At 39.5% G+C, this 22,665-nt stretch overlaps 4 protein-coding genes across 6 annotated transcripts; 1 reads left to right on the plus strand and 3 right to left on the minus strand.

Moving 5' to 3' along the window:
- Window positions 1-87: 87 nt before the first annotated feature.
- On the minus strand, window positions 88-2,711 carry LOC143468732 (phosphatidylserine decarboxylase proenzyme, mitochondrial-like). The gene is made up of 2 exons (XM_076966097.1): window positions 1,869-2,711; window positions 88-1,667 (listed from the first exon to the last, which is right to left on the minus strand). The coding sequence occupies exon 2, from the start codon at window positions 1,616-1,618 to the stop codon at window positions 146-148; it is 1,473 nt and encodes a 490-aa protein (XP_076822212.1). The 5' UTR covers window positions 1,619-1,667; window positions 1,869-2,711; the 3' UTR covers window positions 88-145.
- Window positions 2,712-4,838: 2,127 nt separating this feature from the next.
- Window positions 4,839-7,473, minus strand: LOC143468733 (multiple inositol polyphosphate phosphatase 1-like). Of its 3 annotated transcripts, none has more exons than XM_076966099.1 (7): window positions 7,260-7,473; window positions 7,041-7,189; window positions 6,791-6,939; window positions 6,346-6,557; window positions 6,068-6,241; window positions 5,544-5,764; window positions 4,839-5,471 (listed from the first exon to the last, which is right to left on the minus strand). In XM_076966099.1, exons 1-7 carry the CDS (start codon window positions 7,426-7,428, stop codon window positions 5,169-5,171), a joined length of 1,377 nt encoding a protein of 458 aa, XP_076822214.1. In that variant the 5' UTR covers window positions 7,429-7,473; the 3' UTR covers window positions 4,839-5,168. The 3 variants fall into 3 exon arrangements, with proteins under 3 accessions (XP_076822214.1, XP_076822213.1, XP_076822215.1); XM_076966098.1 differs by having other exon boundaries at window positions 6,346-6,605; XM_076966100.1 differs by having other exon boundaries at window positions 5,335-5,475; window positions 6,346-6,605.
- Window positions 7,474-8,272: 799 nt separating this feature from the next.
- Window positions 8,273-13,936, minus strand: LOC143468742 (uncharacterized). The gene is made up of 5 exons (XM_076966110.1): window positions 12,298-13,936; window positions 11,736-12,112; window positions 11,459-11,568; window positions 11,263-11,326; window positions 8,273-9,233 (listed from the first exon to the last, which is right to left on the minus strand). Exons 1-5 carry the CDS (start codon window positions 12,377-12,379, stop codon window positions 9,114-9,116), a joined length of 753 nt encoding a protein of 250 aa, XP_076822225.1. The 5' UTR covers window positions 12,380-13,936; the 3' UTR covers window positions 8,273-9,113.
- A 1,304-nt stretch (window positions 13,937-15,240) lies between these two features.
- LOC143468722 (uncharacterized) lies at window positions 15,241-22,567 on the plus strand. The gene is made up of 24 exons (XM_076966081.1): window positions 15,241-15,385; window positions 15,465-15,734; window positions 15,944-16,018; window positions 16,135-16,458; window positions 16,554-16,752; window positions 16,868-17,016; window positions 17,201-17,348; window positions 17,419-17,502; window positions 17,597-17,814; window positions 18,018-18,211; window positions 18,301-18,454; window positions 18,513-18,707; window positions 19,277-19,399; window positions 19,497-19,564; window positions 19,681-19,859; window positions 20,012-20,114; window positions 20,223-20,306; window positions 20,397-20,522; window positions 20,644-20,809; window positions 20,954-21,186; window positions 21,318-21,433; window positions 21,501-21,627; window positions 21,739-21,834; window positions 21,919-22,567. Exons 1-24 carry the CDS (start codon window positions 15,241-15,243, stop codon window positions 22,165-22,167), a joined length of 3,825 nt encoding a protein of 1,274 aa, XP_076822196.1. The 3' UTR covers window positions 22,168-22,567.
- The last annotated feature ends 98 nt before the right edge of the window (window positions 22,568-22,665 follow it).

Genomic DNA, 22,665 nt, shown 5'->3' on the forward strand with positions numbered 1-22,665 from the left:
CATTTTTGCGAAGTTTGTGCCGAAGAAAACAGAACAAGGTAGAGCACCGTTTTAAAATAGTATGGCAGCTTAACCATCGTAAAATGATGCATTAAACAAATATCGTTTTAATGCGAGAACGAAACAATACATTGTACAAATCAAATTAGCTACTGTCATCATCAGTATTTTCACCAAAAGTAACAATGCTCTGTCCATAGTTTAATTTCTGCTCCTGTGATAGATTAAATTTCATCTCCTTTGGTGCTTCAAAAATCAGAACAATTGTTGAACCAAAGTTAAATTCACCAACTGGGTCTCCTTTCTTCACATCGTACCCTTTGTCCTCGTAAAATTTGTCATTATATGTGCCTCGCTTCCATTTCACCGCGTTCGTTTTCAAAGATAAGTCATCATATACTTTGATACTCCCGACACTGGTTGCCCCGATGGCAGCCATGGAGAAGTAGCCGTGTTCCCACGTACCGGACAGCACAACTCTCTCGTTCAACACAAATAGATCCTGGAGCCAGGAAGCGATTCTTGGATTAACACTGAGTAGTTCGCCTGGGATATGGCGTCTATGCTTCATGACCCAATCCACCGGTGAATGAAACCTATGATAGTCACCCGGGGCAAGATATATAACGCACTGATATAAGTCATTCTTCTCGGGGTCGTGCATCAACGCTGGTTGGTATTGCTTCAACGGGGCAATACTCCAATTTTTCACTTGACTTGGGTCCCCGCCCCACTTATTATGTCTTGGTGGCTCGGTTAGCGGACCAAGAAATTTTTGCAAGGAGTACGTGATCCCCTTAACTTGTTCAACTCTGCCGTTGTGGACCTTGCCCAGACTTAAAACTTTTCCATCTGACGGACTGACAACAGATGATGAGTCACTTACAGGTCGACATTTAGGATCAAGCGGTCGCCGGAAGAAAATTCCAATGCTCTTGTAGTAGCGTAAGTCCTTTACCAACGCCTCGTCAAGATTAGCCCCAGTCAGCCAGCAAAATGCTTTCAGCAAAGTTTCCCTGGAACTTTTATTAATGGGAAGATCCATAAACCTACCCCAGGCTCTGGAAAGCACTCGTAGTGGCACCATTGTGTATAGCTTTGTAATAGGCATGCTAATCTTGTCCGGAGCAATGGCTGCATCCACTGTTGGATTGTCATCAATTGCAATCAACAGTTCTTTTATATCCGGGTAAAATATTGCTCCAATGAGGCCTGCAAAGGTCACAAAGATAATTGTTCCAAAGAAGAAGGCGTAGTCCGGTAAAAGTGGGAAAAATCTCTCTCCTTTCTTTTGAGCTTCTATCCTCCGATTGATAAAGCGCAAAACCTTGCTGTTCTTCTCCAGCATATCATCTTCTTCTTTTGTCATTTTCTTCAATCCCTGCCCTGGGAGATTTTCTCCAGAACCAGGAATCTTGATCATGGCCTTCATAAAGATAGGACGCATTTGATAGATTGCATTCCTTTTGAGCTTAACATCAATCACCAATCTCTGTGCTTGAGACAACGTGCTCGTCTTTCTGATAATGCTGGACATTGATGTCCACACTGGGGCAACCTTCACTGCATTTAGTCTGAAATATCTCAGCCGAGAACAGGAAGTCAATGAAATTATCATTTTGTGACAAATAACGTCTTAGCTGCAGCATATGACCAGCTTTGGAGTTCTATGATGAAAGGTATAATAGATTGTAATGTGCAAGTTATAAAATTAAATGAACCTACAGCACAAAAAAGTATTTTTGTTTATCAAATATCATAAGAAAACTGAAGCGTTATAATTATAACATGACATTTTATAATTTACAATTTCAACACAACTTGATTTCAAGAATCTGAAGCAAGAAGAAGTATCTTCAAAGTCTTACAGCAGCGACTGTCGATTTGGTTACAAATTGCTGCTTGCGAAGTTGATATACCATCTACAACAGGGGCAGGCAACTTCTTCGGTCGGCGGGCCTGATATGAGAAAATGAAGTACTTGGCGGGTCGGATTCCTGAATAGATTGGAACGCAGCTTTGTCTTATTAATGTTCATGGTCGAAAATGTTTGCTCACAAATGTATGTAGACCCGAACAGAACAAGTAGATTCATGGCCATCTTTCTCAGGTTGGCAAACTTGGACTTATTCAGTGACGCAATACAGGGATTGTGGCAGAATTTGGCCGCAGGCCACATTATCATGTAAGACCGGAAACTGTCTGCGGGGCACTCAAAATCCCGTCGCGGGCCATATGTTGCCCGCCCCTCATCTACAAGATGATGTAGTCATGGCGGCAAATTCAGACTCGAATTCAGACTAATTACTATTGTACAGTATACTTTTGCACTTGGTCTACCACCCGACTTATGAGTTTAGTGGCCGTGCTGGTTGTTACCAGCAATTGTTAGGCTACCGCCGCTCCCTTAATTGTTTTTGAAAATGTTTTAAGCCTTTTGGACTTTGTCACTTTTTCCGTTCATTACCGCGTGTTAGGAACAACTGACTTGATTTTTTCGTCCCCACCGCGCTTTTGACAAAAAATAAAATGATTGATTGTCTGTCTGACACCTATATGTCAGTCTGTCCAACCAAATGGCTAAAAAAATAATTTTACATTAACTTTGTTTGACTTTAAAGTTTAAATTTTGTTAAATCCCTAAAATAAAGTGCTTTTAGCAATAAAATCTGAAACATACTTGCTGTTTTTAAAAAGAATATTTTTGGCAAAATTTGATAGAAGTTAAAGCTTACAAGAAGCAGTTTGTTCTGAGGAACGCGCTAACTGTTCCAGGGAGTTTCCCAATCGTGTAGTCCAATGCAAGGTTTTAACATAAACATCTTATAAAAGCAGAATACAACAGAAGTTTGGTGATAAACATGGACGATATTAGAAACCACTTTTCGTGAAGCGACAGAGTTATTCAAATAAAAATTTCCATTTTAAATAAAAAAAAATTCGTTATCATCATCTCTTTTTGCTGTTTCCATAGTTTTTGTATTGGACCATTATAAGGCGACGGTTTAGTTTCATGAGCGTCATATTTCAATCTTGTGACTCACTTGCAGCAACAGCTTTGGTTGACCAGTGACCACATCTTTTTTGATGTAACTTGTCTGTGTCACGCGATTCCTGTTGCTACATTTGACTTTTTGGATTTCTTAGCATTGAACATGCAGCTGCAAGAATGAAAACATGTATTTTAGTCTTTTGTGGCAATCCTAAGCTGGTTATATGGGTTTCGATTTCTGAAGGCTTTGAGTTAGGCTACTACGTCTAAAATGCTCCGGTTCAAAGTGGTGTCATCAACCGGTTTCTAATTACATTTTTATTTTCAAATATCGTCTAGTACTCTAGTCTGTTGGTAAATATGATGTCTTTGTATTGACGTAGCCTAAATCTGATTAATTACGCGAACAACATAAAGTTTCTAAATGTCCTCATAATTTTTAAGAGATCTGGTCTACATTGATTTATATTCTCCTATAAATATCTAATATAGTGCAATTTGAATCTTAAGAACAATTAGGAGGTTGCGAATTCTGTCTAGAAGTTCCTAGACTTCAGTCGAATAGATTACAAAATTATTAATTACTGAAAATCTGATTAATTTCGCTTTTAATGCTTTTCATTATTACTTCAGACAGCACGAGTAAAATACAACAGTATTATTGTCAAGGAAAGGAATTTAAGAACCCATTTGTCAATTAATGCAGCTCCTTACGTTACATCAGGGGTGGGCAAACTACGGCCCGTCGGCACTTGCAGAAACTCCTACTCATCACTAGGGCAACCAAAAGTCAATATGGTCAATTTTTTTTTACCTGCTCAGAATGCTATGAAACAAGCACAAAACAAATTTCAGCTTTGTACGACGTGTGGTATAGAAGTTATTAGGTCAAATAAAGTCAAAATGTTACGTTAGGTCAAAATACGGTCAAATTGTTTCTTTAGGTCTTTTTTTTAGGTCAAAATCTATTAAAATTGTAATTTTGTAACCATTTTGTAATATTATTCTTCCGTTTTTCTCTTTTCTTGTACCGCAAACAATTCCAGTCCCGCAAATTTTACTTAGAACCAAAGCCACAAAGAGAGGGAAGGCTTTTCAGCGCGTTTGGTGACGTCACGATGTGACGGCATTGCATTTGAAACTGCAAGTTGTCAATCTTAATACGCAGAAACGAAAAAAAAGTCAACACTAGAAAAGCATTTTGTCATTTTTAAATGCAGCTTTAGATTAGAAAGTTGCTGTAGACATTGTAGAGACTATCAGTATAGCGTTTTTCAAAATGAGGTCAAAATTTAAACGTTTTAAGTCAAAATAAGGTCAAAATTTAAACTTTTTAGGTCAAAATGAGGTCAAAATTTGCAAATTTTAAGGTCAAAATTTAAAATTTTTAGGTCAAAAAACTGGTTGCCCTACTCATCACTTATTGTTTTAATTAAACAGGTTACGTGACAAAATATTATTCCCTTTACGAGTGTGTTTTTCTCTTCACCTTCAGTGCGTAAACACACACGCGTCAGTCGCGCATGTATTGCAACATGCTCTCAGCAACTAGCCGTACACTTCTCACGCATTGTTTGATTCAATTGTTGATCATAAAATACAAATACGGTAGCGGCTACCGTAGGCCTTTGTGATGAAGATTGCGTAGCTTTAAACGTAACTGAGTGTGAAATGCAAAAATTGTGTTTAATATGAATATGCGTTTATTTACACACCGGGTAAATTTTCCTACTTTGTAATGAGAGTGTGCGGCCCGCCGGCTGCAACATTTTTTCTAATGCGGCCCTCAGTACAAAAAGTTTGCCCACCCCTGCGTTACACGAACAATATTTAAGAGAACGACCTATTCGTTCTCGACCATACATATTCGTTCCCATTTTCCAATTCTCTGAGTATCTAAAAACATAGCATGCAACGGTACATATATATGCAATGAGTTACAGGTGTAAGATCGATTACACGTTTATGGAACAGATCGACAATTACTATACTGTTGGTTGATCATGACGTGCACTGAAAATGAACCTATGACCGATATGATGATATGCAATAATAGTGCGGTCAATAACAGATACATATTTATGACAACACAACTTGAACGACAATGGAAACAGCGCATTCCAGATCAAAGTACACTGCAATGTAATATTTCATGGACTTGGTGTTAACTACTGCCTCAAGCACAGATTTCTTCTTGGTTGCACTCTGTCGGTGAACCCGCAACAAAACTTCGATATTGCCACAACCAGGTTTCAAGATTGCACATTCCTCGCGCCCTGTGCGTTGCTGATGGACATGCAGGGTAAGATTTCAGGAGCTTTTCATTCCAGTAAACCTGCACCGTGTATCTCGTGCGCTTTCCGATCTCACATCGATACAAAACAAAAACAAGATTGGCAGCACTGGGCGAGAAGTAACTCATGCGGAACGCCCTGTTTTGTTGTGAGTAAAATGCATCAGCTGTTGGACCGGGTTCATCCTGTCTAGGACAAATATAAAAAGGTTTCAAACAAGAAAGGTATAATTAAGCAATTCAGAGCAACATACTCACGCTGTAAAGATTGAGATTGGCTGCAAGCGTCACGATGTTTGAGGTGTGGGCAAAGCGAAACCGAGCGAGCACATTTTGTTCTTTTTCTCGCAGGTCGTCGTCGCCCGCTTTCTTCACCATATTGACAATTTCTTTGCTGAGAAAGCAATTTTGTAGATACGTCACTGGAAACTTGTAACCGCGTTCAGGATAGTCTTCTACGTCACTTCCGTACTCCATTACTGTTAAGGTAATATTGTCGTAAATGTGCTGCTCATTATAAAGTGTGTTTTCGCAAGTTTTCTACCGGTTAAATTTATTGAAATCTTTCTGAATGGATTTCACTAAAAGACGATGCCGTAATAAGACAAGTCAGTTAACCTACTGGTAACAACGAAACCGAGGAGGAAATGAGCAAGAGAGAAGAAGAGAGAAAGAAAAGAGAAAGAAAAGAGAAAGAAGAGAGAAAGAAAAAAGAAATAGAGACAAAGTTTAAAAAGAGCAATTTAGACTTAACCTATACGTGAGAAAAACTTAGGGTATACATTTTAGATCTTTCTTGCTGAAGACGTTACACCAGGGTGCATTTTTTCCAGTAACCCATTGTTCACTGTAGCAACCGTCGTCATACAAACGATTTACTACGTCATTGGTGATCATAGAGGAAGGCACTCCCAGTCTTCGTGCAATACCACGTGACATTTGCGTCACAATCGGACCTAAAAAATTGCATTTTACTGATGGAAAGTTTCCTAAAAAGTTCCATTAACGTTGTATAAGATAAACAACGAAAACGTTCTAAATTAATATCAACAAGAGCCACCTTCAACAAACTTATCATATTCCTCCGTTATGTTGTCATTGTCATCCACTTCTCTGACGTAGCGGTTACAGTTTTCATCATTGATTGGGTCGATTTCCTCGGTCACAATTTCAGTGAAATTTTTTATTTCGTCCCGGAACGACCCTTGCGAGAGAGACTCGACGAAGGCCTCCATGGAGTCGATTGTCCTCATGGACTCTGTGCTGGTAAATCTGGAGGTGGTTTGAGAAATACAGAAACCTTTTTGGGCCTGATGTAGTCTAGTTTAATTAAGTAAAGTTATAATTTAATAATAATTTAACTTATTTTCTTTAATAATTTTATTTATCTATTGAATTATTTAATTAACTTTACTCTAATTTTTGATCTTTATGTGCAAAATAGCAATATATCAAACGCTTTTTGTTTAAGTTAATACTTAATTTTTTGTTAAATTTCTCATCACCTGAATTTTGAGGCAGGCCTTCCCGCGCTCAATATTTCGGGCAGAAATTGTTGCAGTCTCAAAGCCAATTGCTTCATCTCGTTAGCGCCATAAGCGGTGAGATTAGAATCGTTGTATTCATCTGTCCAAATTTTCCAATTACGAATCGCCTGAAAATCCGCAGTAAGTCCACTTAAAAATCTAATTTTACAGAAATTCAACAGCTTTTGAACCAAAAGAAAGAAAAGATTCCTTTTGGGATAACTCTAACCTCTAGATCTTTTTTACAAAGCGTCGCCTTGCCGGTGACATTGATGCTCTTCGTCAATTCCTTGAGTTTTCGTAATTCAATGACTGCGTCGTTGCCTGGGTAACGAGCTCCGTGACGTATGAGCCCGTACACAAAAATAGGGCTGCAGCCTGCATGAAATAAGTGTCAGCCAATCAAGGCAGTGGGCATAACTGACGTCATCCAAATGTGTCGCCTTACGTTTTGGGGCTCTCGCTCTTTGGTTAGGGAGATCCCCAGCAACGTTCTCGTACAAGGTCTTGGTTCCGAACAAGTCGTAAGGCTTCGAATTTGTCGAGCAGAGTCGCGAGTTGGCGCATTGCAATGCTAAACCACTGATGCAGCACACGAGCAGTAAAACCTTCCTCATTTTATCTTGAATTAACTTACAAACAGCTTGGCTATGAAACTTCGAGAGTGATTGATTTGAGTTCGTTAGGGTTTGATTGGAGTTAGATTGACAGAAAGATTTAGATTAGGTTACTACTTTACTTTACTAATTTAGGCCTATACGTTATAACAACCAAGTTGGGTTCAAGAAACTGTGACTGGCAGCTTTGAACGTTCGATTGTTTTTTTCTGCGAAATGGTCACCGCCTAATTCAGTGGTTCTCAACCGCGGTGCCATTTACGTTTCACAGGTGTGCCGCAAGTTATTGAGCACTAATCACTAGACCAGGAAAACGGTTGCGAAAATTATTTTTACTTAATGCAGAAACTTTTTGGTTTGACTGTGGGTGCCGCCAAATCTTTTGGTTGTTCGCAGGGTGCCGTGCCGCCAAAAAATGTTGAGAACCACTGGCCTAATACTTTAGCTTAATGTAATTCTATCTTCAAACTATTGCTATGCGCGTCAGTAGCCTATCGCTTAATCCCTGGCACACGGATATAATTGTTAGACAGAAATTTCTATCAAGAGCCGGAAACTTAAATTCGCAAAAACTTGTTTTTGTTTACCAAAAGACTTTCTCGTCAAGCCGCGTTGTTTTCGTCATCACGTCACGATCTTTCTTTTCTATCACTTGACATCGCGTTCCTTTTTAACGTCATAAAAATTTTTACGATGGTCAGTTAAGAATCGTGGGCATGATATTTTAAGAATCACGATATTTTCAACTTGTGCGACGATCCAATCTCGAGTTGTATAAATATGCCGACTGCGATAAGAATGCCCTTTCGGTAAAATTCAGAAAAAAACATGGTCTTAGTTGAAAAAGCTTGAAAATACGAAAACTTTATTAGCAACAGTGCAGCAATGCAAATTGCACAGTCGGGAACATGTATACGACACAAGAGAAAAAAGTTTGAAGATATTGTTCAAAACAAATAACTGCTAGATGGAGCAAGAGTGCAAAAGCGACAGGCAGGAAGCCTCAAGATGAGCCATGTGGGCGGCATTGAAAACAAGAAGTCTGGAGTTATTGCGGAATTGTAAAAATGGATGCGCCAAATATTAATTTAAAATTGTTTGCCAAACCGCAAAAGCTGAAGGGTCCGCTTCAGTTTATAAAACGAGATATTAGAATATGACGTGGAACAAAAGTAATAAAATGACCTTCGCGGCAATAACATAGCGCAGTTGTTGAATAGTCAATTTTAACACCAGAATAGACAAATATTTTTCAACTGTGTTAAAAACATCAACGTCTCCAACACGGCTGTAAATCTAAGAATACTTTTGATTGCAAAGTGCAGTGAAATAAATTAAAGTAAAAAACGTAAAACACTTGTACCGTCATTTTACAGTGAAAAAGAATGAAAGGAACGTGCGCAAACGAACAAAGCTTGTGTGATTTTGGCACAGAAAAGACGTTTCGTGTTCACAAAAACACGCTGTGTCGGTAATGACGAGTTAAATCACCTTTCGTAGCAGTGGTGGGCAAGGACGCTGATTAAAAACGACAGAACGATCTCTAATTACATAATTCACTTGACATTTTGAAAAAGCTCGGGACTGAGAACTCACAATTCCTGAAGAACACATCGGCCACTTATCGAGCCATTGTTCTGTCATAAATATCGTTTGTTCGCTCACACGGCGACGGCCATGTGACGTCACCTCACTTGTTGAGGAATGGGAGGGACCAAGATGCCGATGGAGCTTCCGGAGTCTTTCCTGTGCATGGACTTGAAGGAAGCGATCGATCTGTCATCTTCGGAGCTGTAGTCCTTACCCTGGGAACAACACGTGACAGGAATCAACCAATAGCATACACTGGTGTGTATAAGGATATTCTACTTGGAAGACCAACTAACAAATGAAGGAATTCTAAACTTAGGAATGTGTAAAAGCTTAGTGATGGAAACTTCAAAATAGTTTAAAATAGAAGATGATCTGTGGTAGCTACCAGCAACGCCTCGTTCATATTTAAACTTGTGAAAAAGCATGATCAGTGCTTATCGGGCTCCTTAACATTGATATGTACAAGCGCATGGGACATTAATACGACAAAACTGGCTAAGTAGGCACTTCAGCACAGATAGGTTTATTGAGATGACAGGGAAAACAAAGCAAATATCACGGTGAGTGCCAACTGATGGTCGCCAGGCAATCGGTCTTCAAATAATCGGATTTCAGTCAAACGTCTGTCATATTTGCTGCCTCTGATTACGTAACAACTGTTTTAAGTCGGCGCAAAACAAACCGAGTATGTTGACATATCGGCGGTGGCAAAACAGCGAGTTATCGCCACCGTTGACAACGCAAATCCTGTAGATCGCCAAGATCGCCACCACTGTAGACACCGTGTTTTGAAAGACTTGTCGCTTAAGAGAAAATTGATTGCATTGTAAATAGAAGTGGCACAACCAAAATTTGCTATGCCCCTGAAAACGCCGCTTTCGTCTTCGGTTTGAGATGTTTTTCACGACGAAATAGTAAATTCAAACAATTCCCAGATAACTGTTTCTTTGTGACTCACCGTTTGCGAGATTTTAAGCATCAAAACACCGCCGTAAATAAAATTTATTGCACGTCGTGACTAATGCGGTTCGCCGGCATCTTACGACGACTCACAATGCAATATTTATGACTTCGAAAATAACCGGAACCCGATTATGTGACTTCGTGGTAAACTTTCTACTGTAAATAATTCATTCCGGTCAATTTTGAAACCGAGTCCTAGTGTGAGACAACCTGCAGTCTACTTTATTGTCGAGGTGGACTGTTTGCAATTGAAAATGTGTTTAACATGAAATGGAACTGCAAAATATGAACCGCGTATATTTTGGAAACAAATAGATTATCTCTGTATCTACAAAAAGTAAAAATATATTTACCCATAAATCTAAATTGAGTATTTCTTTCTAAAAATAGACGAAAGCATGCAGAGGTGGTTAGACGTATGTTTACAGTTACCATAAATTAAAAACAAGCGCTTCGCTACGCCAAACATCATAAATCACTATTTGTTTCCAGTGGAAAAGGCACGGGAGCATACGGTCGAATTGTATTTGGCGAAGGAGCAATAAACACCGAACAGAGAGCTTTGAACGGTGGAGGGGTCACAGTACAATCTAGAACGCTTTAAAGGCGGCTTTCGAAAGCTGGTGTTATAAGGGAAGTTACACCGCACGCGGACGTGCCATCGTTCATTCAACCTATAAACCGTCCCAATAAAACCTGATAGAATGCTATAAACGTCCTTATGACGCCCTTAATTTTCCCAAAGTGCAAAGAGCGAAGTTAATTGCAAAAGCAAGTGCAATGAGCTCGGACACGCCGCTAAGCATTCAATGTTCAGTTTTGCGTCGAAAAAACAGAGAAAATAAATCCCTTTCACGTGACACCCTTGGTCTGGAAAAACTTTCAAACGACTTATTTATATTTTACTTTCCAGGAAAGTGAGGCGTGTGAGGTCATAATAGACCCGCTGTATAAACATAACTCTTTTGGATTGGTGCCTACAATACAGCATAAACCTTTTGTTGTTGAAGCTACCCCATCTATAAGTTTAGAGACTTCATTGAAAGTCACGGAGGGATTTTGAAAGCAAACATGACATTAATCTTAACTGGAATAGTCAAGTTTTAAGTTAAAGTTTAACTTTGACTTGAAAATGTCCATCAGAATACAGATTAACTAAAACATTTCCAAAACCATGTCTGCAAATTTGCAGCAGTACATGAGTTGGAAGGGAATAATATTTCTCAGTAAACAAATTTCTACATATCATGGCTGTCATTAACGTTCAAGATAACTTACTTGTGCTACTTTTTCATCGAGCATTCGGAAAAAATCTTTCTGGCTCTCGGTCAAAGTCAATCGACTGCAAAACAAATAAAATTGGAATAAGCAGAATTTTGATGACAAAATGTACAAGACAAACAAGACCTATGTACACAACCCCAGTTACCGGTAAGCACACATCAAAATCCCATCGTGCCTTCAGCACACATACCTATTACGTGGGCCAAACAGTGTGTGCCTCGATCTGCTTTCAGACGAGCTGGAATTAAAAGTCTTTGCTCTCAGTAAGGACTGGGGGATGCAAGTAACGTTGGTAACTTTCTGCAAAAACAAAAAACACCAAATTCTTGAAAGTTGTAAGTAACGCTTAACTTTGAAAATCAGGTTGTCTTCGAGGGTTAAACGTAACATTTGAATGATAAAGTTTCGAATGTTTAACAACAGTTGAGGTAATGTTGTCAAAAAGGGAAACTTTTTAAAATACTTACTCCAACGTCTCCATCACTTCGCCTTCTTCTGTTTAATAGATTTTTATCCTCAGGAGGAGTCAGGGTGATGTCGTGGACAACAGACTGCATATTCACCACATTGTCTGGTTGGTGGGGCAGGGGAACTTTAAGGCTGTGTCTTGAGGGCGCTGAGGAGTTTTGAGGGGGTATTATGATTGTTGCGGCTCCGACAGGTGGGTCGTCACGGTTCGCCGACCCGTTTCTGCTCAGATCAATTGATTTCGATCGATGTGGAGCAAAGTATTCGTGTCCGCTGTACAAAGTTATTTTGTCACTTTCGATGCTCCCATTCAAAGAAATAAAGGAGGAATCATGGGACTTGGTCGTTGACACTCGCTTCTCCATTTCACCATTCTCTGCACAAAATGCAAATTACTCTCAGGTTAAAACATAAAATTTCATGCATCTTCTCAACATCGCTACAAAAGTTTCTAAACTTGCATTTATGTGGAGTATGTACAGGCAGCACCAGGTTTGGTGGTATAGTAACACAGATACAATAATATGCACTGCATACACAAAACCAACGGCGCATACTAACCTTCCAAATCTGTTTTAATATTGCCAACAGGTTCCTGACAATCAGCCACCCTGACTGGCTCAGTTGAAATATTACAGCCCATTTTAACACTGAAAAAATTTTTTGCCAAGCACTACGTACGAAAATTTCTATCACTTTGGCATCTTTGATAACTCTGAAATGTGAATGTGATACAAATCACTTAATTTAAGCATTAAATGTTCTTGAGCCAGAAAACTTGTAACACATTAAAAACCTTACGAAACTCAACCAGCTACTAGCGGCTTCGTAACTAGGAAATAAAATTACGGTAAGTTGAGATGGGTGGAGAGATAGTAAAAGGTCACAAGAAAGAGAAATATACAAATTCCATTAAGTGAAGATGAAGAAGGGCTTAAACAAACAAGAAACTGTTCAGAAAACATAACTGTTAAGAGAAGAGACAGTGACCAAACAATTGAGCAATGTTCTCAAACAGAAGATAAATCAGATTACAATGGCAATTTCCATTGTAAACAACTACATGTTAACCTCCTACTAAACAAACATTAATGGTGGCTAAACCGTGATAACCCAGTATATAGTAAAATAAAAAACAAAATATAAGGTAAGCAATCTCTCTATGAAATGTCTTAGTACTCATGATGTGCTTCATCTTGTGTTTGCAAATGCTCGTGTAGAAGAATCAAGATCAAGGTTAACCTGAGAGTGCCACCTTAAATCTTGTTTTTTAAATAAACATTGTTTCAAATAACTTGATATCTTCCTAATAAGAGGCAGAAAAAACAATAATCCCGTCTCAATATTTCTCAAATTGTTACATTTCATTTAAATCATAAGCAAACAAAATAGGAAAAATCATAATAAAACAAGTAAATAGTGAACATATCAATCACGCAGCAGATAACGATAAGATTGTGAATATCAAAACTCATAAAAAGCTGTGAGAATTTCCTTGTTCTGTTTCCCAATTCAATGCAGGAATGTCTGTGGGTCCTATAGGTAAAAAGAACTACCGTGCCTTATAAGTTTTTTGCCTAGACGGTAGCAATGCAATGACAGTATTTGCTTACTTCTACATGCCAACTGAAATACCCATATAGGCTATTTCAGTAACTGCTGAACTGTTTGGTCTATTGCTGTAGTAGTACGCTATTAGATTCTACACTATTCAGCTAAACAAATTTTAAGCACGTTCAAATATCTTTTTTAATTTATCACATATAGGATAGGCCTATGTCAGCAAAACATAAATTAATCACTTTTATTTGTCGTTATCGTTTCGCGTGGTGGACTGAAAAAGATCAATGCCAGTTACTATGGGCATGCGCTAACACACGCAGAAAAAGTAACAAAAACCCAAAGGCTTAGCCCAAAGCGAACATGAAAATTAAAAAAGAGCACTACCTTGCTGATAAAAACTGAAACAACAGCAAAAGAATACATGGGTCTGGTGCAGAAGTGTACAACTAAATGACGTCACAATCTGAGTAGCTGGGTCTAGTATACAAAGGCATCCTGTAGTTGTGCATTCCGTTTAGCCCGCACTAATCCCGAATTCACTTTAACCTAGGCTAACAAAAACAATCTTTGTACCCCATCTAAGCAACTGACAACAACAAGTGCCTTATCGCAAAAACTATCTTACATTTGAAGAAGGCGCGGGGCCGTTAGCAGTGCTTCTCAACTTCGCGATCGCGTCTCGTCGCGTAACTACGCGATTTTTTCTCTATAATTATGTTTGCAAAAAAACGACTCGTTAACTCTACCTTGCGGAATGAAAATATGTTACCAACAGCTCACAGCTGTACATTTAATGTTGTGGTAGTGCTCTTAGCCCTTGTGGACTAGGCCTAGCCTAGGGCTTTGCACAATAGAGTTGCAAAATTGTTTTTCTTAAGCAAATCCGGTCTCTTGTACTTTTTACAAAAAGAGAATTAGGATGGTCTTGTAGAAATTTGCGCCAGAAATTCCCCCAAATAGCAAGTTAAGAAGTTGTGAAAAACGACATAAATAACACCAAATAAAACACTATTTGCGATACAAAAACGCACTACTTTGTAGAAGGATTAAATTGATTGAAAACAGAAACAGCTCATTCATTGAACTTCTGGATATTTCTAAATGTATCGGCTCATAAAAAAACGTTTCTCGTTCTATATATTGTTTTCATTGGAATGTGCGATCTTTTTTCACTCGAGCTTACGTAGATCATATATCGTACTTGGCAGTGCCATTAAAGTCTTAACCTCAATCAATAGCTTGTAATAAAAGTGTCGTCTTGCTTCAAGACAAATTTCTACCCGAGTGCCATTAGATGACTTTAAACGCAGTGCATGGTCTAGGCAAATCATGCATAAAGCAGCCTTGTTTTACCAGTAATTAACAGCTGAATGCTAATGCTGGTGTTATAAAAACGAATCGGTGCTAAAACTTTCAAGATGCAGTCGAGCAAGAAGGACCAACATTGGTGGAAGAAAATTACATGAAAATCTCTTGCGAGGAAATGTCAGAGAGTCGATGCAAAAAACAATAGAGCCAGAGCATGAGCCAACATTTAAATTGCAGACGTTTAGTTGGTTCCTCTCTACATTTTGCTCTTCAGTTTTACGTACAAAAACAATGTTCTTGCTATATTGTGTAAGAATGATAGATAAAAGATGAAATGAGTCGTAGCCTACTGCAGAATTTTCTAATGGGAAGATTAAGAAGGCATTTCATTCATAAGTAGTGTTAAGAATTGGCCAAAACAAGTGATAGCCATAACAAATTGCAATGTAGACTCATTAGCAAAAGCAAACCGTGTAAGATATTAATGACCACTGTAACAAGAAAATGAAGTCAATTAGATTCTTAAAAAACAGCAGCCTAAGATGTCAACCCAACACTTCGGTTCTCCACTCCTCTAGAATTGAAGAATAGCTTATACCAGAACTTACAGCGTTTTCTTCATTTTGCAGGAGTATGAGTCACGAGAAGGTGCTGCCTAAAATGAAAATTGAGCACCTGTTACTTCTTACTTTAGTATTTTGTACTTGGCTTGGGTGCGAGGCCAGCGAAGGAAATGAGATAGCTAATGAATGCTACCAGTCCTCGTGTTGCCACATAAGTCAGTACATTGTTGTAAGCTATGTAATAACAATAGTTTAAGTTTATGACGCAAACGACATTGATTTTGTTCCTGACAGGTCCCACAAAGCTTTTTCCACCAAAAGTTCGGGACAGGACGTGCTACAGCGGTTCAGGCCACGATTACCGTGGCACGGTTGACGTCACTAAGCAGGGCCAAACCTGTTTGAACTGGTATGCTACAGCGGTGTCGAGTTTATCGCAACGTGAGAAGCAAAGATATGGCATCGGGGACCACAACTTTTGCCGAAATCCAGAACCGGCTGAAAACAAAGGCCCTTGGTGCTACGTGTCATCATTTAGCTACGGTTATTGCGACGTCATACCATGTAAGTACAGTGCATGCGTATATATGCTTGTTTCCCACTTTGACTCGACAACTTGGAAACGCAAACAAAAAAAAAACGGTTTTTGGCAGCAAAACCTATCATGTGGGAACACACCTTGAAATATATTCGTGATTAGGTCTGATGGTTGATCTTTCCAAGGGTCACTTAGGTCTGATAAAGCCATAGACTCATAATAAATCCTTTTACAGGCTCTGATTACCCGGACGTCTTGTACAGAAATGTCGTACCATCTCCATATTGTCTCAACGCATCGGATACATTTCGTGAGTATAAGTTTCTAGCAATTACATTGCGGGCATGTTTGGGCCTGCTAGGGTGGTCGTACGTCATAAACTTGAGCAAAATTAATGAACCAAGCACACAGCTTTCATTTGTGTAGAGCGCCCGGATGTCTTGTTTGCTTTCCGTGGTTGCATCTACTATTTAACTATGACGCAAGAGAACGCGTCGGTGAGAAACTATCTACTGTATAAATTTGAAGACGACACCCTGACGTCATTTGCTTCGCCGCCAAAGCAAGCTATCAAGGACGCTTTAAACGTTTGTTTACGTCATCATGACATCATCACCTTTGTGACGTCAGATTCAGATGATTATCTATACTTTTACTTACAAAGTTCCAACATCATGCTTAGAGCAGATTTTTTAAGAAGAGGATGGCAGATTGTTAGCCCCGATGTCTACAGGCAATGCACGGACCCCAGTAAGTCAACTTATCAAACTATTACGTCATTGAGTCTCGCTTTATTTGGGGTTCCGTAAAACCTATCCGAATTTTACTTTTTGTCGCGACTGCAGTCCGCATGGCAGCCCGGCGTTCCAATGAAGAGATCATGATCAGGAATGTGTTTGATCTGCGCCAACCGCACCGAGTTTTTCTGGAAGTTAACGGAGCCAGATATGAATGCGTTTGGAAAAACAAAACTCTCATCTTTCAGAGGAGGTCCAAGTCAAAGTTTCATGAGTGTGGAAGTTCAGCTGCTTATTTTATTACCAGGTGGGCTGTATATGCCACGTCATCTCACAGTTTAATTAGTCGATGTCTCGCTTAGTAGCGGGGAAATAAGGAATTTTATGCCAGCTGAGATATCTGTTGACATATTTCCTTTTAGAAACAATGATTCCCTTGTGACTCCACTAGACCGTGACGTTGGATCAAACCGGCTCAGCAGTGGGGAAGACCCCAAAATAAACTCATCCGAGAATCCGGATTTGCTCCAGATCGTGAAAAACAAACCAGCGTTGGCTGCTCCACTGCTCGGTAATTATCAAACGGGCCTGATTAATTTTTCTTGTTGATATTTATATGAACAGAGATTGGGTTGAAGATTTCACCTGTATTGACGTACAGCCTAAATGAAACAACTTTCTTCGTTCAAATCTGTAAGATATGATACGACATGACAAACCGCGTTTCTGTTACTTTTCCTTTGATTACTTTGAAGGGTTTCAGATTCTAAATAGAGACAGTCTGGTCAAATTGTATCCATTTCAAAGTGACAACGCTAATGACAGTTGCTTAGAAGGTGATCAAACATCCAGGATTTTCAAAGTATTTCAGGGAAGTCAAATTTTGCAGATCATTGAATGGGGGTCAGTAACATGGTTTGTCTGTTTTAAAACTATTTAACTATAACCTTCAACCTTCCTGTTTCATCTATAGCAAAAGAGAAATGATTAATGCTTCGGTTCGGGTTCTGGTCAACTCATTGTACATAAAAAGGGCAGACTTTTGCGACACGACAAAGTAAGTCATTTAAATCATTAAATCATTAAAGTTTAATAATTTAATTACATATGAAGTGTTCTGAGATGCGTCTGAAAAAACGTTGATGCTTTAGCCTCACAAAGAAACCTTCAAACGTTTCTTGTTGTGAAGAAATTTTGAAGCAATTTCGACGAATACAAAGATTAAATCGTCTTTCAAGTGGGAGCAAAAAGATCAGAGAAGTTTGGTCTCAATGTTCGTTGAACCTCACCAAGAACGACTCGTGTCCTACTGTCCGCTGTTTCCAAAAGAAAAATTTGACACAGCTCGCTCTTTGCGAAATAAGAATGCGTCAGTGCATGAGAATATACGATTCTACAACAAGCATGATCACAAAACTTATTTGATAAAGTTAACATGCTAACAATTTTAGCTATAGTGCATACTGTCATGGAAAATTACTTCAAACTCTTGACAATATTCGGTGGTCAATAACAATATTCGGTTAACAATACTCTTGACAATATTCGGTGGTAACAAATGCGCTTGGTCAGGTCCTGCCCCTACCGCCGATGACGAACCATCTGTGGATGCGATACTTGGGATCAAAACTGGGGAGAGAATCGCTTACGCTGATGCTCACGACGCGTCAATAAAAGTCGGCGAGATCGCGGATTCTCTTCAGTATTCTAAAGCAGGGAACAAACTACAACTGGAAGGTCTGATTGGTTCCATTCAGGCGTTGCAGGTAGGCAGGTTAATTACTTTAAACGCCGGAAAGGCAATTATATACCAACATACAGCAAAATAATTTTCACCTGTCTTTTTTGGCCACAGCCTGTCAATTTCACTGAATTAAGCGAATCTGGAGCAAAACAACTTATCAACGATTTCGTGCTAGTGGTTGACAATATTGCGGATGAGAGTAGGGCCAAAGACTGGATCAGTATTAAATCGAATGAGCGGGACGAAGTTCCACCCGGCACTGCGAGTAAGTATAAAAGGTAATATTTATCTGGCCCAAGGTTTCGTCAGTGGCATTTTTTTAGATTTAAAACCAGCGCCACCGAAGACAGACCCGCATTCGTTATTGATCATCACCGAAAACACCCTGCAACAAATGGTCTCTAGTGGTCGCTCCTTCTGGAACGAAAGCAACAAAACAATCAGTGTGACCACAAACAACGTCATCAGTAAGATAGAAAGACAACAGCTTCGTCAAAGCAATAATTCCATAAATTTAGGTACGAAACCATCAACATCAGTCCAGACGTGGGCACTGGACAGTCGGTACTTTGATAGTACCGTCGGTAACGGTACTTGGCAAAACATATACCGACGGTTCCGGCATTCGGTATTATTTTAAAAGAGTAGTTCGGTACTTTGCCGGTACCGGTATATTTTATACGGCGGATCCTGTTGCGAGTGCAACTTTTGCCGATATTACATGACCCCGTTAAAGGTTATTTTAAGTCAAAAATATGTGAACGCATTCTTTGAGACTTTGTTGGACATTGAGAGATTAAAAAATTAAAAATTTAGATTAAAAAGCGAACAAAAAGTGTTGAAATTGGTACAAAATTTTAATTAAAATGAAGTTTTAAAAAAACTTTGAAGTAATCATTTTAAAAGTACCGGGTACCGGGACTGACTTATATTTCTTGAGAAAAGGAATTCGGTACAGGGATTCGGTACTTCTTTCTAAAAGTACCGACGGTACCAGTGTCGGTACTGCCGGTATATAATATAGTATACTGGCCACCTTTGCATCTGTATTTGCACCAATGTATTATTTGGGACTTTACATTGGCAGAGTCAGCAGGTAAATCGTATAACCTGTCGGTTCAACCAAGTGCCGGTAACCTGAATGACTCTGTTGTGCTGATAACTTCGGAATTTCCCAACATCCTTCAACTTATAATAAAAGTCAACGAAGGTAGCAATGTGACTGGATGTAGCTTTTAACTTGGTGCCGCAGACAAAAAATCCAGAATAAAAACGAGTTATAAAATTTTTATTGATTTTGCGCGCAGGCAACAAATCATCGAACACTGAAGGTGACAATGAACTTGAACATGAAAACGACGAGAATAAGCGACTGGTGATTGGTCTCTATTTGCGTTGAGTATGATTTCTATGGTCCAGCTCTCCTCCTAGCGTAGGCATGTAGCTTTTTATGTAAATCTACTGTGTTGAGATTCTTTACTGCGCTTCTAGTATGCTCCGCACTCCCCCGTGCTTTCGGCAACAGTGATTAGAGCCCAGCGCAAGGTGGCGTCCGCAATCCAATTCAACATACCATATAAGGAGAGCGATATTCCTGACCCGACTCTGACGTCAAGAAAATATTACTTCAGCTGCAACTTCCTCACCAACAACAACTCTTGGAACTCCAAGTAAGCTTTTGCTGCCGTCGCCTCAAAATCTGACCAGCCCTGAAACTGTAAATTACTGCGATAGAGACTTCCCGTATAACACGAACTCAACGTATACTCTGTACCAAAAATAAAAGCAAAAAAATCTACGAAATAACTCAAACTTCTTGTAGGGGCTGCAAGGTCTCTTATCTTGACACTGTGAATCACGTGGTTACGTGCACGTGTAATCACACAACAAACTTTGCCATCCTGCTGCAGGTTGTTCCCCCTAAGGTAAGTTCCAGGTTAAATGGGGACAGGTTTTTTTACAAACATCATAGTAAAGTTTCACAACACCAACGTACCAGCTGATGACGTAAGTGGCAAGATGATTGTGTTTAGCTTTCTCCGACCGATTCCGCAGTCTTAACCTTGCTATCGTACATCGGAGAGTCGCTTACTGTGTTCTGCTTAATTATCACCCTGGTAAGTTTGCAGTAAACACCACTCTAACAGTACCATCGGAGCCCCAGGTCTTTTATGGGCGGGCTGTGTAAAACCTGTTTTACCTATCAGGTGATATTCACATCGTTTCGTCGAAGTCTGAAATCTGAACGGATGGTGGCGCACTTTCATCTGGTCCTGGCGCTTGTTGGCTTTCACATAATGCAGCTGTTTGCGTCAGTCGCTGAGAACTCAAAAGTGAGTCAACGTTGCAAATCTTATCCTTTAACCGTTATAGGACTCCTTCAAGTAAATTGATAGTCGTTTGACGTTAAAAAAATTCCAATAGTAATAACTTTATGTAAATAACTTCCCCCAGAATGAAACCAGCACTCCCTGCATTATGGTTGCTTCCCTGACACATTTTTTACTCCTTGGCGTCTTCATGTGGATGCTGTGCGAAGGGATAACTCTCCACTTGAGTGTGATCAACGTCTTTCAGGACACAAAAACTTTCAAAATCGGTCGATACTTTCTTGGCTGGGGCGAGTGCTTTTAGTCATTTTGGGAATTGTAATTATAAAATGTCTATACAAAGAATAGACATTGTTGCCCATCATAAAGATCTCGAGTTTCAAATTACGTTGTGTTTCCTGGCGTGCTCAGTTTCTGTTATTGTTAACCATCAGGTCTTCCACTGTTCTTATCGGTGGGCACTCTAAGCTATGGTCTGTCATTAAGACCATACCCCACTTGCTACGTGCAAGGTGTCGGGCAACAAAGCTGTCTCGGCCAGGTGGAGAAAAGAGGCGCTCAGTATCAGGACGCTCAGCCCAAGCAACAGATCATCGAGCGATGTTGCATCAGCACCGAAAGTTACCTTATCTGGGCACTGGTCATTCCAGCTGGACTTGTCTTGGTTGTATGTTGACCCATTCAACTTTCACTTTTAAAAGCAACAGAAATTGAAGTGGAAATTGTATAAAAGACATGAATATGACCTACACGGGTCAATTTTTACAAAGAGAATGTGAAAAATCGTTTCATTTTTAGCTAAACCTCTTCGTACTCCTTCGTGTTTCTTACGTCATCGCGCAAAGCTCGAAGGCGATTCATCAAAATCATAAACCTCTTTCAGAAAGAAAACAACGCGACCATAAGCATTCAAGGTGAAAACAATGTAACTACGACATCTTATTTCACAACAGAGCTCATCATGCATCTTTTAACGATTAGGAAAGCAACAAAAGGAGCGCTACTGCTCATGCCCATATTAGGGCTTCCCTGGGCATTCGGCTTCATCCCACAGAGCTTAACTCATAGTTCTCTACTTTACGTCTTCACCGTACTCAACTCTACCCAGGTAACTAGATCACAGCAAAGGCTCTCCTTGATAGTTTACGAGAACTGAAGCTAACTCAGCATATCCAGTATGTAGTGAGCTTAATTTGGCATTTGATGCCACGATTTTCAGGGAATCTTCATCCTCTTGTTCTACTGCATCATGAATAACGAAGTCAAATGTGTCGTGGCGAATTACTTAAGAAGGAAAAGTCTCATCCAGCAACAGGTGACAACCGGCTTTAGAACCGTTGGTTTGTTGTTGTGGTATGTTGTGTTGAATATCCGTAGCCTATGTTTCGTCTTTTGATAGTCGTGGACACGTGGTTCAAATCATCGTCAACAATCGCTTGACCTGAAACGACTAAGCAAAGAAGAGAATGGCACCGAGCAAAATCTGTTGGCCGGAGTCCAACGCAGCGTGTCTATGAACACAACCTCCACACGTCTGAGTGGATCGCCAGCAGAACCGGAAAGTTCTTGTGGTGACCCGCTTGAGCAGATAACATATTTCTCGGCAAGCAACAGCAAATTTGTCAAGTCTTCCGAGCATTTTCAGTGACCCAGCTTTGCTTAAATGTTATTTGTAACTCGCCAGCAGAGAGCGCTGAGTGTTGATTCTTTGTCACTTCTTCCCGTGGCAGCAACGAAATGCCAGAAGCCTGTAAAACTGTATATGTGTAAATCGTATAGAAGACTGTAGCTCATTGATAATGTGCGTTTTAATCCTATATCTTGACGCAAGTTAAGCCCTGCCGCACCATATAACTAACAATGTATAAAAATAACCCAACAATGTTATTGCTGTGCTTGTCGTAAATGAATTGCATAACATTGTAGACAATAAACAACCAAGAAAACTTTCACCATTCACATATTTACTGAAGCAGCTGCGTAATTTATCAAACAACGCTGGTTATTACTTTAACTTTTACCAGCTAACAATACAATGTTCAATGGACATATTATCGAGATCTTGTTTGCTCTCTCCCAGTGTTAAAAGAAAAAATTGCTTTTTTATTTAAATTAGGTAAGCGCCACCGTCTGGTAGAAACTTTGA

This window comes from Clavelina lepadiformis, chromosome 8 (assembly GCF_947623445.1).
Source record: "Clavelina lepadiformis chromosome 8, kaClaLepa1.1, whole genome shotgun sequence".
NCBI lineage: Eukaryota > Metazoa > Chordata > Ascidiacea > Aplousobranchia > Clavelinidae > Clavelina > Clavelina lepadiformis.